This window comes from Amborella trichopoda, chromosome 7 (genome assembly GCF_054954075.1).
Source record: "Amborella trichopoda isolate Santa Cruz 75 chromosome 7, AtrichopodaSantaCruz75HAP2 v2.0, whole genome shotgun sequence".
NCBI classification, from domain to species: Eukaryota; Viridiplantae; Streptophyta; class Magnoliopsida; order Amborellales; family Amborellaceae; genus Amborella; species Amborella trichopoda.
The window spans coordinates 37,017,645-37,031,266 of record NC_142342.1 but is presented as its reverse complement, the minus strand read 5'-3'; the positions used below and the strand labels follow the sequence as shown (position 1 = coordinate 37,031,266).

Below are 13,622 nucleotides of genomic sequence, written 5' to 3'. Positions count from 1 at the left end.
CTCATGTCGACGTCCATGTAATACTGTTTTGCACATCTCTTTTTATTTGCATTGCTTGGAGCAGTTAATGTGTAATTTAATCATATAAATATAATTGATTTGTAAACTGTCGAAAAAAGTTTGCGACATTCATTTATGATCTTTTGCTCTGATAGCATATTAGGTCTGAACTGATGCCAAATATATAGTCTTCATCATTGAGTGAGATTCCATGAACTCACTATTGTATGCTTGATTGCTCATCTCTCTCTCTCACTCTCTCTCTAATGCAAATAAAAATTGAGGTTATCAAAATTTTATTTTATATTATTCAATGGATTAACTTTTGTTCAGTGGATAGGGTACTGCGTGATATGATTGGTTTTAATATTAGGCAATAGGCAAAGGGATTTAGATCTCCTATTTTCATGGACCTAGTAGATTTAGTTAGAGATTCATGAGAGATTTATGGGGCCTAATGTTGGGAGAAGAAGAAATTTGTATAAGAATTGAGAGATTTAAGGGAGTTAGATATGGGAAAGATCAAATGTGGGTAGAGATTAAAAAAATCATACGAAAGAGAGAGAAGATAGGAAGAGATTTACATGGAGAATATATATATATATATATATATATACATATATATATATATATACACACACATATATATATATATATATATATATATATATATATATATATATACACACACATATATATATATATATATAGAGAGAGAGAGAGAGAGAGAGAGAGAGAGAGAGAGGGAGTTTATATTATGTTTATTTATATATTTATTTATTTTCCTTCTAAGTGTATTTAAAGGGAGGAAGTCCCTCATCGTAAACAGAGGAGAGAATTTGGTGATTTAGTAAAGAGTTGATCTTGTGAGAAGATCTTTTAGAGTGGATTCCCTTGCAGACCCAGAGAGAGCGTATATTCGCTCACCCTTTATTTTTATTTTAGTTACTTCTTCCCTCCATCTTGCTTGCATCAGTTAGTATCAGAGCAAGTAAGATTCAACTATTGCAATGCCACCGAAAGCTAATACTGCTATGGATGATCGCTTGGGACAAGTTTTAGAAAACTTGACCAAACTCATGGAGGATGTTTGAACCAAATTTCGTGAAATGAATCAGTGGTTACAATGTTTGGAGAATGCTATTATTTGGGAAGAGGGTACTCACAATCATGAAGATTCGACACCAGATTTCGTCGTAGAGATGAATTGAAACCCACGACTAACTAAGGGTGCCGATCCTGAATGTGATGATCACATTGTGACGTAAGAACCACGATCTGAGGAGCATCTACATGATCTTGATATTTAGCTCGATCTTCCCAAGTTTTACGATGAACTTGAAAAAGAAAAAGAAATCAAGATTGAGCCCGTCATCCTAGTGTTCTACTTTGAGATAAGCACGAAGTATTTGATGAATGGGTTTATTGAAGAGAAGGTACCAAGGCGCATGGTGGGACTATATCACCAATTATTTGATTGGCTTTTGCATGGTGTAAGCTCGAAGTCGAGCTTCTCTCAACCTTGAGAGAATGATGCAAATGAAAATTGGGGATATCAAAATTTTATCTTATTTTTTTAATGGATTAATTTTTCTTTAGTGGATAAGGTAGTGCGTGAGTTGTTTTGGGGATACGGTTGATTTTAATATTAGGCAAAGGAATTTAGATCTCCTATTGTCACGGACCTAAGAGATTTAGTTAGAGATTCAAGAGATATTTATGGGGCTTCACGTTGGGAGAAGAAGAGATTGAGGGGAAGAAGAGATTTGTATAAGAATTGAGAGATTTAAGGGAGTTAGATATGGGAAAGATCAAATGTGGGTAGAGATTGAGAAAATCGTAGGAAAGAGAGAGAGAAGAGAGAAAGAAGACAAGAAGAGATTTACATGGAAAATAGAGAGAGAGAGAGAGAGAGAGAGAGAGAGAGAGAGTTTGTATTATGTGGGTTTATTTATTTATTTTTCTTCTACGTGTATTTGAAGGGAAGAAGTCCCTCATTGTAAATAGAAGAGAGAATTTGGTGATTCAGTAACTAGTTGATCTTGTGAAAAGATCTTTTGAGGTAGATTCCCTTATAGGCCCAGAGAGAGGGTATATTATCTCTCCCTTTGTTTTTATTTTTATTTTAGTTATTTCTTCTCTCCATCTTCCCTACATCACTCTCTACCACAAGCTTTCTTAGGGCCTTAATTCTTCCTGTTTCTTGCAGTTCCTTTCTTGATTTGTTTTCCTTGATTTCTGTTTTATGCATAGAGTTAAAAATAGGAAAATATGGATACATCAATTTGCAACTAGGATGCAACCGCAATGAAATGTTGTTTTTTTTCTTTGGTTTGCTTGATACTTTTTCTACTTTTAGTTTTCTATTTTAGATAAAGGTGCGGTTTGTATAGAGCTGAGGCTCTAAACAATCAAAGTAATGTGCACCTTCAAATAGTGTCGAGAAATGTGGTTTCGATAGCCTTAAAATATATTTTCATATCCAATTATAAAATTTCAAGCTTAAAAAATAGTGTAGATCAAGCAGATCTATAAAGACTTGAAAATTTTTTAACATTGATGGTCAAACAATGCATGACAAGAAATATCAAAAAAAAAAAATTTGCATTACAAGATGCACTATTTCCAAAACTTGATTTTCAAAATTTGAAATCCTTTTTTTTCTCATGTCCATGCATCTTGATGTCGAGATGATAAATTTGAGAATATTAGGGTATCAAGACAACCTTTTCTAGTGAAATTTTTGAGGTGTGCTCTAATTTGACTGTTTAGAGCCTCTCTATGTAAACTTTTTCCTTCAGATAATGTTTTTTTTTCGCTTTATTTTTCTTACTCTACATAGCTATTCTTACTTTTTCTTTCTTACCTTTTCCTTTTTCCAAGAATCTTCCATTATTTTCTTAGGGTACTTGTTGCTTTATTGTTTTAGTTGTTCAATCATTGTTCTTGTTTGTCTTGCATTCACAATTTCTTTCTGCAACTTTATTATGTTTTTTCTTTTAAAATTTTTGAGTGTCTTTAATTCTTGGTTTTTGTTATTTGTATTAAGTTAAGTTGATACGTTTTATATGTTCACTCGAACTAATTTTGGTCCAGTGTAGGTAAGTTACATGTATAGCCCTTAAGGCCTAACAACCATTGGAAGAGTCCGAACTCAATATCTACTTTTTTTTTTTTTCTACTCGTGTTATTCTGTCGTGCAATTGCCGGGCAATTGTTTTTTATTGCATGGGCCTTTGTCTGTTGCTTTTAGTCATTGAAAGACTTCTTGGTGTTTTGGATTTGGAATTTTTGAAGTTTGTGTTTTAAATTGGTTTGTTTTTCTTTTGAAATTAAAGGCATGTTTTTATTAGATCTCTTATTTATGCTTTAAGGGAAACTAGTTGTTATTTACAGTCCTGAGCATTGGATGGTGATGATCATTGCTCTTTCCCCTTGCTTTGTTTCTTACTCATTTTTTAGCGTCCTCATTTGTTGTTGATTCAAACTTTATTTCTTCTCCACGCTCTGGTTCCCAATTATTTATTTAATTTTTTTCATTTGCCTTGATTTTCTTAAGTCTTCAACTAGTTACTTTCTTAGACTATGTTAATCCCTTAATGCTTGCTCCCAGGAATTTTGTGAAGCTATGACTCTTCCATGTTGTCCATGTTTCCAGCCCTCTAATACGGTGAAGCCAGGTTGCATAGTCCAGTACAAAGTACCTGTAATATTGAACCTGCACAATTGTTGATTATGCATTTGAATGATTCTTATGTCCTTAAGATGCACAAGATATTGCTCCACAATACTGCATGACTGTTTTCCTCCCATGCCATCAGATTGGTTGCGTTCTAGACTTCTAGTGCATAACAATGCATTCTTCTTAGATATCAGTTGTGTTGTGGTGTCTAAATTGTGAGGTTAAATTAGCCCATTTGTAGGAGCCATTTTTCCTATTCCGAAATGATCATATGTTCAAGTACCCAAATGTGACCTTCCTTTAGTTATGATTTGTGTAGGATGTTTGATGGTGGATTATTGGCCAGAGGAAACTTGTGGTTATTTATTTGATTTATGAATTTGTATCTGATTCCCAATTTTTTCTTGAGATGGCCTTCTTATTTAGGAATGGTGACCCTTTGAAATTGGTTTAATGACCAACTTTAGGAGAAACATTCAAAGGCGGTGATCATTGTTCTTTCCCCCTTGTTTCATGCTCATCTCGGGTTGCCCTCTTCTTTGTTGTTGATTCAGATTTTTTTTCGTCACCACCCCTCTCCTTCCCTAGTATTTAATATTTTTTTTCATTTGCCTTGATTTTGGTGATTCTTCAACAGGCCCAAACTTTCCTGTCTGCCATGGGTAACATTTCATCCGCCCTTACACCAACTCACATTGGTGAACTCTTGTTCAAATTATTCTTGAAGACGAGTCACCACCTCGTAACATTCAATTTTAATTAATCTACGCATGATTCACAAAGTATACGTGTATCAGAAACAAACTGTAGGTGTGTTCTAAGCTCACTTCCTATCAAGGGTAGGGGCCCTCTCCCCACTGCCTCACCCAAAAAAAAAAAAACTTTAGGTTGCAATATGCTAGGCCCATCACATCCAACACAAAAACCAAATGTTGCTCCACAATCCAATGCTTGCAGAGTGACCTGCTAGGAACTCTTGCAACCATCACAAACAAAGAAGGTGAAAAGGGATCAGCCTACTTAAGACCTCTAGATGCTTGAAAGAATCCTCTTGGTGACCCATTCACCATCATTGAAAGCCAAGAATGGGTCACATGCTACATTCCACCTCTATCTCTCCCCAAATCCCATTCTCCTCAATACATAATCTAAAAAGCCCCGGACAACAAGATCATGGGCTTAAACTTACATACTGTCCCAAGCATCTGTTCTTTGTGTCCTAAGTCAATACACTTGTGAGCAAGATGAGCATTATCTCAGATCTGCCTACCCCTAAGAAAAAGCTCCGTGTTTTGGAGAGATAATATGACCTTCAACCCCTCAATCTAGATTTCCACACCTTGACTAATGTCTTATAAAGGCTTCCCACTAAACTAACTAACTGATATTCCTTGCCCTTGTTGTTCACATGGTTTGCCACTTAGGGATTCAAAGTTATGAAAGTGGCTTTCATTCCTCAATGAATTGTGGCTCTCATGAAACTCTTGAACATACGATACAAATCTCTCTTTATCAACTATCAGGAATCAATGAAAGCCATAATGAAACCATCTGAACGTGATGCCCTGTCACACCTCATAGTAAAGATGTCCTTCATCTCGTCCTCAGTGATAGAAGTCCCTAAACCACCTTCAGCCATAGTTACCAGGATCTTCTAAGGAGGGTCGCTTCTGCTTCCGGATCTCGTTTCGGCACTCTGAAACACGTGATCTTGATTCCAGGCGATTCCTTGCTATTAAGGATCTTGATCCTGGAAATCATATATCTCAATCCTATGTCAATGGGATCCAGATCCCTATACCAAAAATCATTGTTCCATGAGTAAGCAAAACTGCAATTCCACCAATATGGAATCGAGTATCCTATGCTTTGGGTGTGAGTTCTAGTTTAGAGAATGGAGTGTGGATCTCCATTTTTTTATGACCTACAAACTTTCTGAATGTCATGAATTCCTATATATTTTATATTTCACTGCTTTGCATACCTTGTGAATTGTGACTTGTGTCTAGTTTCCCTAGAAATATGAAGAGAATAAGAGTCCATAAAAGTCCCCAATTAGTTTTTCAGTTGACGAGAATGCTAGAGGGAGAGCGAAAGAGAGAGCTCAAGGCAAAGAGCTAGAGGGAGAGATAGAAAGAGAGAGATCACTGAGGTCCCAAAGCTCCATCCATTTCGGGGACTTATTAGGTATTACATCACCATATTAGTTTTTGAGTATCCCTACTCCATTGTGAAATTTACTCCATTGGTAACAAAGAGTCCAAGAGATTTTCAATGACTTGATTTTATTTACATTGATACTTGGGTTTGTGAATTTGGAAAAAAATTAAAAATACTGTTAAATGGAACTCACTCCCAAGTTGCAACACAATGGATAATTGAATTTCGGGAACACGATCCTAATACGGTGGAACACGATTCATCCTGTAAGGGATCCACTCCTTATAGATATGGAACTCGATCTCTAAAAGTCAGGGATCTCGATCTCTACATTCTCCTACATACGGAACTCATGCCCTCGACAGTGAAACTTTGCTCCGCTCTTCCGCTACCGATCCTAGAGTTTTTCCCGCTCCCATCCTGGGTAACTATGTTTCTGGTCAGTGGTCCAACTCCCTTCATCTATACGAGGACTCAAGAGAGTCTCTGAAAGAAGCCGACGGTAACAATTCCATCCCTTCTTGTTCTTGAAATCCTTCCCCACACACTACAATGGAGGAATTCAACTTAGCTGTTCTCTTAGCAGATGCAAACATATCGAAGGAAGTTGCATTTTGAATCCTTCCTTCAGCCATCTGATTCCAGATTATTGGTCCTCCTGATTGGGCAAAATTTGATAATCTGCCAAAATATGAGCCCTATTCACCATTTCCTCCTGAAAAAGGGCCTTTGGAACTCTTGTTTTTCATTAAGGACTTGCAGTTCTAGTGAAGCGGTATTCCTTCCTCCAAACGTCAACTGGTTCCATTTGTATAAAATCACTTTCAACTCTTAAGCCTATTAGGTTAATTGATAACCAGTTCATCCAACCTCGTGAGATGACTCACACGAAGAAGTTATCATATCCTGAAATCCCGATTTTCCGACCACATATTCTCAAACCTGAATGGTTCCAGTCGAAAAGCCAAGTATGAAGTAAAATAGGAACATGATCGTTGGGGCCCAATAATGTAGTCAGTAGTTTGGTCGGTTTGATAATTAGTTTAGCATTAGGCTGGCCATTCTACTTTTCTACTGGATATTTAGCATTGCTTGATATTTATCGTGCACATGAAACACTTTCAGGTGCGGTACTATGTTGATACTCCAAGTGAATATCTTATGCTTTGCGGTAATTATTGCTTTATAGTTTGATAGATAACATGGACTTCCTTTATATTTTCTGATTGCCTGGAATTCTACTGGGTTGCATACCTATTTGATTGAATTATTGCTTCAAGTGAATGTCTCGTACTTTGTGGGAATGTTTTGCTTGATAGTTTGATAGATAACATGGTCTTCCATTCTATTTTCTGATGGGCTGGAGTTCCACTGGGTTGCATACCTATTCAATTGAATTATTGCTTGGAATTACCTCTGGTTCCACTCATTGTTTCTTGCTATTTTTGACAGCTTGATTCATTGTCTGAAAATGGTTTCCCTCTTGTATTAAAGCCTGGAGATATTTTTTGAATGTATATTACATTCCATCCCTCATTGTTGAAATCTTTTTTGAGTTCTCCGTAATTGCTAATGTTCCCCTCTCTTAGCTTTCCATGTGGAATTGAAAATCATTGGATGTGATACTTTCTGAGTTCTGATTAGTTATGTCATATTAGCACTTCTGCCACATGAAGTGCTAATCTGTTTAAACTTCATTTTTTTTTTTTTTTTTATGTATTTCAGGTGATATCCATGGTCAGTATTCTGATCTTTTAAGGCTTTTTGAATATGGTGGTCTACCTCCTCAGGCCAATTACTTATTCCTAGGGGACTATGTTGACCGGGGCAAACAAAGTCTGGAGACGATATGCCTCCTCCTTGCTTATAAAATTAAGTACCCAGAGAACTTCTTTCTTCTAAGGGGAAATCATGAATGTGCATCCATAAACCGGATCTATGGATTCTATGACGAGTGTAAAAGGCGATTTAATGTGAGACTCTGGAAAGTTTTCACAGACTGTTTTAACTGTCTACCAGTAGCAGCTCTGATAGATGAGAAGATACTTTGCATGCATGGTGGACTTTCCCCTGATCTAAATAATTTGGATCAGATAAGGAACTTAGTTCGTCCAACCGATGTACCTGATACTGGTTTACTTTGTGATCTGCTTTGGTCAGATCCTAGTAAAGATGTTCAAGGATGGGGAATGAATGATAGAGGAGTTTCATATACTTTTGGCCCTGATAAAGTTACAGAGTTCCTTCAAAAGCATGACCTGGATCTTATTTGCCGTGCTCACCAGGTTATGACTCATCAAATTTCATTTATCATTAAACTATGAAAAGGAAACTATACTACCATTGGACTATGAAAACCCATGATCATTGTGTTATCACTGTTCAATGAAATGTTGGATGGTGGAGTGTGGGATCCATCATTGGGTTAGTGTACCATTTTAGCACCTCCCACTCTCTCCATCAATAGTGTCACATGAAAATATCATGTACTTGGTCTGAAATAATATGTGATTTTTCCACTTTTATGCAGGTTGTGGAGGATGGTTATGAATTCTTTGCTGATAGACAGCTAGTCACGATATTTTCAGCACCAAATTACTGTGGGGAATTTGACAATGCTGGTGCAATGATGAGTGTTGATGAGACTTTGATGTGTTCTTTCCAAATACTGAAGCCTGCAGAGAAGAAACCAAAGTTTGGTTATGGCAACTCAAATGCAACTACAGCTAAGCCTGGAACACCACCAGCTGGAGTAAAGGTATCTTATTATTGCAATTCTTATTGCTTGTATATCCTGTGCAATAACTTCTGATGCTTAACTGGTATCATGGAGTCATTGTCATGGTGTATTTTTTATAATTCTAAGACTTGATGCATGTCAGAATTCTTCACTGATTTGATTCTATGGAACACTTTTCTTGCGTAAATCTGTTGAAGTTGCAAAAACCAGAGTGATTGGGCATTATGGAACACTTTTCTTGGGTAAATCTTCACTGACATACATGATTATTTTGTTATCTTGTATGGCTTGGGCATCAATTGCCAAAATAACCCTTTGGATCCATTCTCTGATGTTAATTATGGTTTGAGAGGGAACCACATTTGTGAGTTCTGTAACTGATTCCACCGTCGTTTGTCATTACGTATGGCTTCTGTGACATGCAGCTAATTGGCTAAGTTTGTTTTTGGATGGAAGTAGTGGACGGCCACCCTTAGTATGGATGACGGAGTATTGCTTCCTATTGTTGCTACTATTACTGTAATGGTTGATGCATTTTTTTTCCATTTCTCCATTTAACAATTAAGAATACCATTTTTTTATTTTGTGTATGTTTGTTTGCTCACTGATCTCATCAGTTGTATGCCAGGTGTTGTTTTCCAAGTCTTGGTCAGGAAAGGAGCAGGAATGGGTTATTATTTGTAGTAATACTAACCCAAGACCCAGTATTTGATGGAAATGTCCAGAAAACTAGAGTACTAAAAGGAAAAATTGAACGATCCTATTCTAGGGCCTGTTTGTCATGTTTGAATATTCAGAGATGGCAGTGAGCGATATGAAGAATCTAATGTGCTGTGTCTTTCTTTAGAGAAATGTTTGAAGTGGCCAAATCAATCACAATATCCCTTTCTCATCCTCAAGAGGCTAATTGCTTCTCTGACTAGGTGGTTAAGAATGGGATATATCTGACATACTATTTAGTTTAGGAGATGCTGTAGCGCAATAGTTGTGTATGTCACATCTGTAGCCCTTTATCACCATTAATGTTCTTGGAATCAAGAATAAATTGTTACCCTTTTAATACGGATAGTAGTACTGATTTGTTGTGGATTCTGCCATTGTCGAGTCAGCAAGATCATTTTCCTATTTGTATGTTTTAGCAATATGAACTAAATGTAAAACAATATTCACAGTGATATCCAATTTTAAGTGTACCGATATCACATAATCATCCCTAGCTCTTCTCAGGTCCTATTAATCTGTTCCATCCTTGAAAACTCTGTAACTTACCAATCAATAAAATAAAAACTTTGGATTTAACTTTATGGTTCATGACCAGGCCATTCAAACTATCACATAGTCACAATTCAATAATGTAGCATATGCTTTGTTGAATTATGTCCCTAATGGCTCTATAGTCACAGATGGTTGCTTTCGGGTCCCAGGTTGCCTCCCTGGATGATCATGGATTTTCTTGGGACTCTCGTAGCTGCAAATAATAGTTGTTCTCTCCATTTCATGTGTTCAAATGGCTTGTATAAATCTAAGATCAGTACACAAAGGTCATTTTCCTGGTCTTGAATATAGAAAAGCCATTACTTGTGCTTAGTTACTTTATAATTGGCTTTGTTCTGCTCATCTGTTATCTTCTGCACTTCACAGAAAGCATCATGTTCATGATCTCCTTTGGGTGTCTTTTTCTATTGGGTGTGGTTTCTGTAAGGTTGCAACCTTAAACAATCCAATTAAGGCGCACCTCCAAATTTTATCATAACATGTAATTTTGATGTAATAAATTCTTAGGATTATCTTAAAATCTATTTTTATCTCTAATTATAAAATTTTAAACTCCAAGATAGTTAAAATCAAGTAGATCTATAAACATATGGAAATCTTGAAAATGGACAGTCTAGATAATGTGTTGTAAGATGCACTATTTCTGGGACTCAAAATCTTTTTTTTTTATATTCATACATCTCGATGTCGAGATGATTAATTAGAGAATTTTTCAACATTAAAACAGCCTATCAAATGGATTTTTGAGGTGCATCTGTAATTCTACATTTTAAGGTTGCAACCTTATATGAACTTTTTCCTTTCCTATTTGTTTCTCTTTTTTCCTTGATAATTCTTGTTTGACTGTCTCTTGCGCATGATGAAAGAAACTGCCATTATTGTCTTGCTTCTTTTTTTTCCCTCAAATGTATTTAAGTTATCTTTTCCAATACTAGCATAACAATCTCTCATAACTTCCACTCAGAATAAATGACAGGTTCAAGTTGTTGTAGTACCTGAATGTTATTTTTGTGTCTGATGCCTCTCAGAAATTTCTGTTATAAGTTATAGCTATTATTTGCCAATGAGATAGAGTTTGGATCATTTGGTTAATTGCATTATGGATTGGCTTTACTTTATGAATCCAATGTTTATGATAATTGGCCAAGAGGCATAAAGGTGGCCATTTATGCCTTATGAATGTGCATCCAAGAGAAACATGAACTTCTATATCTGCTATGGTGCTACTATTTTTGTGAATGTCACAGGTGTGAAAGGGGAACCATGTTTGCAATTTTAAGCCTTCAGGCCTTATTTTCAAGAAGTTTGCCTTTTTGGTACTTGGACTATTTGGTGAGAATACAATATTTGATATGCAATTTCCACACAACATGATGGCAGGTGACCGATATGGTTTCATTATGTTTCCAATTTCAGATCGTGGATCTACTTTTGATGCCCTTATGTTATCCAAATAGTGTTAAGACTTTTGAGGAGTGGAGTTGATGTTCCTTTTTAGCTCCTTGGTTTCCAAGAAGAATATGAGGCCCTTATAGCGTGTGAACTAATTAACTTGGAGAGCCCTGCCATTGAAGAGGCTTCACGTTTGTACGAACAAGGAATTGGATAAGTTGTGGAGGTTAATTGTCTCCTTAGTTTCAAAGAGTGCAGATGAATTCAAATTCTCCTTGGTTCTTAACAATAATACGAGGATTTTATGGTATGCAAACTAATTAACTTGGAGAGCCATATGATACTTTTAGAGACAAGCGTGATCAGATGGATTCAGAGATTCCACAAAAGCTAATAATCCTTGAAGCAATAAATGTTACTGGAAATGAGGCTCTTGCAAAGCCAGATTGTCCTCTTGTTCTTTATATTTTCCTAGGTATCTATCTTAAAGAAATACTCATTAAGGAATTTGCTATAGGGAGTACCAGTAATAAGCATGCATAATGTGTTTTGTTTGTATACTGCAGCCTCATTTTAGATGTTTGTATAGTCCTAGGTTTAGAAAAGGAGTGGTTATTTTATGTTGTCCTGTATGGATAGGGAACGCATGCATTTGTGTTGCACTGTATGGTCAATTTGTCATGCATAATCAAATATGCCTTCACTGATTGCGACAAATTAAAATTGTCGGTTTATTATGGGGGATTTACACTGTACACCAATTGTATAATTTATGGATATGATACTCCCTGTTCATCCATTGCATCTTCCCTTAAATGGATCGTGATGATGAACTGTACGTAGATGAATTCTATCATCAGGTAACTATGGTTCATTCCCAGCACACATTTAGGAGAACAAACCAGTGTGGATGTTGCACACCATTGGTGTATGGTTCAGTTTTTGGCTCGTTACTTATTTCGGTTCAATTGGTAACATAAAGCTATCTGGTTGACATGGTTTTGGCATGCCTTAGCCTTTATGGTTATCTGATGCTTACCTGCAAATAATCAAAGTATGCAAATGCCCATGTCATTATCCTACTTGTGAGGATGTTTATTTATGTTCCTTGATATTTTCTTATTGATTTTCCTGCCTTCATGCGCATTGTTCTTGGTAGAGAACGAAGAATCAAGTACCCTATCAATTTAGTTCAATACGCTTTTTGTATTAGTTTCAGTAGTACCATTTTTCAAACTATCTGCCTAAGGATTTTATTTTGCCCTTGTGTCTAGATCAGAGGCTTCTCTATTGTTATTTGTAAAATCCTTCATGCTATGAGGTGTCATTATCTCTCTTTCTTCCATAAAGAAAGTCTCTCTCTTTCTCTCTCTCTCTCTCTCTCTCTCTCTCTCTCTCTCTCTTTCTCTCTCTCATGCTAGCATATGACAGGTCTTTCTCTCGTAGACACCTTTATTATTATTGTTATTATTATCATTTTTTGTTTTTTTGGGGGGGGGGGGAGAGGGAATGTACAGACATAGAAATCCTTATCTAAGTCTTGTTTCGGAATAGATTTGTTGAGTCTTGTTTGATTTGTTCCTGGTGAAATAGAAAAGCATTGTATCGCTAATTGCTGACCAATCTGCTTATGTTTTTTGTGTTTGCCTTTTTTTTCTTTCTTTGGTAATCTAACAGTCCTTCCTGGGGGCGAAAGCATGAGAGAGATTAGGAGGCTTCACGGAAAGAGCTTAGGCCTTTTACGGACCTGTCTGTTGTCCTGCCAAGGAGCTAATTGAAGGACCATTTATTTGAGATGTAAAATCCTTTTGATGTGTTAATCTGAAAGTTGTGGTAGATGCTTTGCGTGGCCAATGTTGGGTTTAAGTTGAAAAAGCTAGTGATTTTCATGTACATTAATCATGGAATGAATGGTGCGTGCTCTAGACTCTCTCTTCCTCTTCCCCCCTCTCTCTTTTACACAGACCACTCACGCCCACGCACATGGAACCATGACAAATGTTTTCACATTTTCCCGTCTTTAGAGAGAGCTTTATATATGCCACTCTTTCTCAGTTGTCGGATGATTGAATATCAATGAATGACTCATATTTTTTAGCCATTATGTCACAATTGAGCTTTGACCGTTTGATCTAAATTTGACAACCTAAGAGTATTTTATTTTATTTTTTGGCCATAATGTCACATCAGATGAATATAATATTTGATGCGTGTGATCAGCTCAATAAGGCACCCTTTAAAAAAAGTAAAAAAATGTTTGTGATACTAAAATGATTGAACTGAAAAATTTGTAGGGGTATTTTGTTCATTTTAATTTTTTGAAAATATTTTTTAATATTTTTGTAGGTGCGAGCTTATGAGTGGATTGAATGT

At 36.2% G+C, this 13,622-nt stretch overlaps 1 protein-coding gene across 6 annotated transcripts in view; it reads left to right on the top strand.

The window, feature by feature from the left end:
• The window catches only part of LOC18422794 (serine/threonine-protein phosphatase PP1), a 31,266-nt gene extending 18,087 nt beyond the window's left edge, over positions 1 to 13,179 (top strand). For 2 of the 6 annotated variants that reach the window (XM_088872536.1, XM_088872539.1), the window contains 5 exons: positions 7,568 to 8,127; positions 8,373 to 8,600; positions 11,105 to 11,189; positions 11,274 to 11,724; positions 12,927 to 13,179. In XM_088872536.1, the coding sequence (XP_088728662.1) occupies positions 7,568 to 8,127; positions 8,373 to 8,600; positions 11,105 to 11,110 (794 nt within the window). In that variant the 3' untranslated portion in view covers positions 11,111 to 11,189; positions 11,274 to 11,724; positions 12,927 to 13,179. The remainder of the gene's footprint in view (positions 1 to 7,567; positions 8,128 to 8,372; positions 8,601 to 11,104; positions 11,190 to 11,273; positions 11,725 to 12,926) is intronic. The other 4 variants (XM_088872535.1, XM_088872537.1, XM_011626288.3 and 1 more) reach the window with 2 other exon arrangements.
• Positions 13,180 to 13,622: the final 443 nt, after the last annotated feature.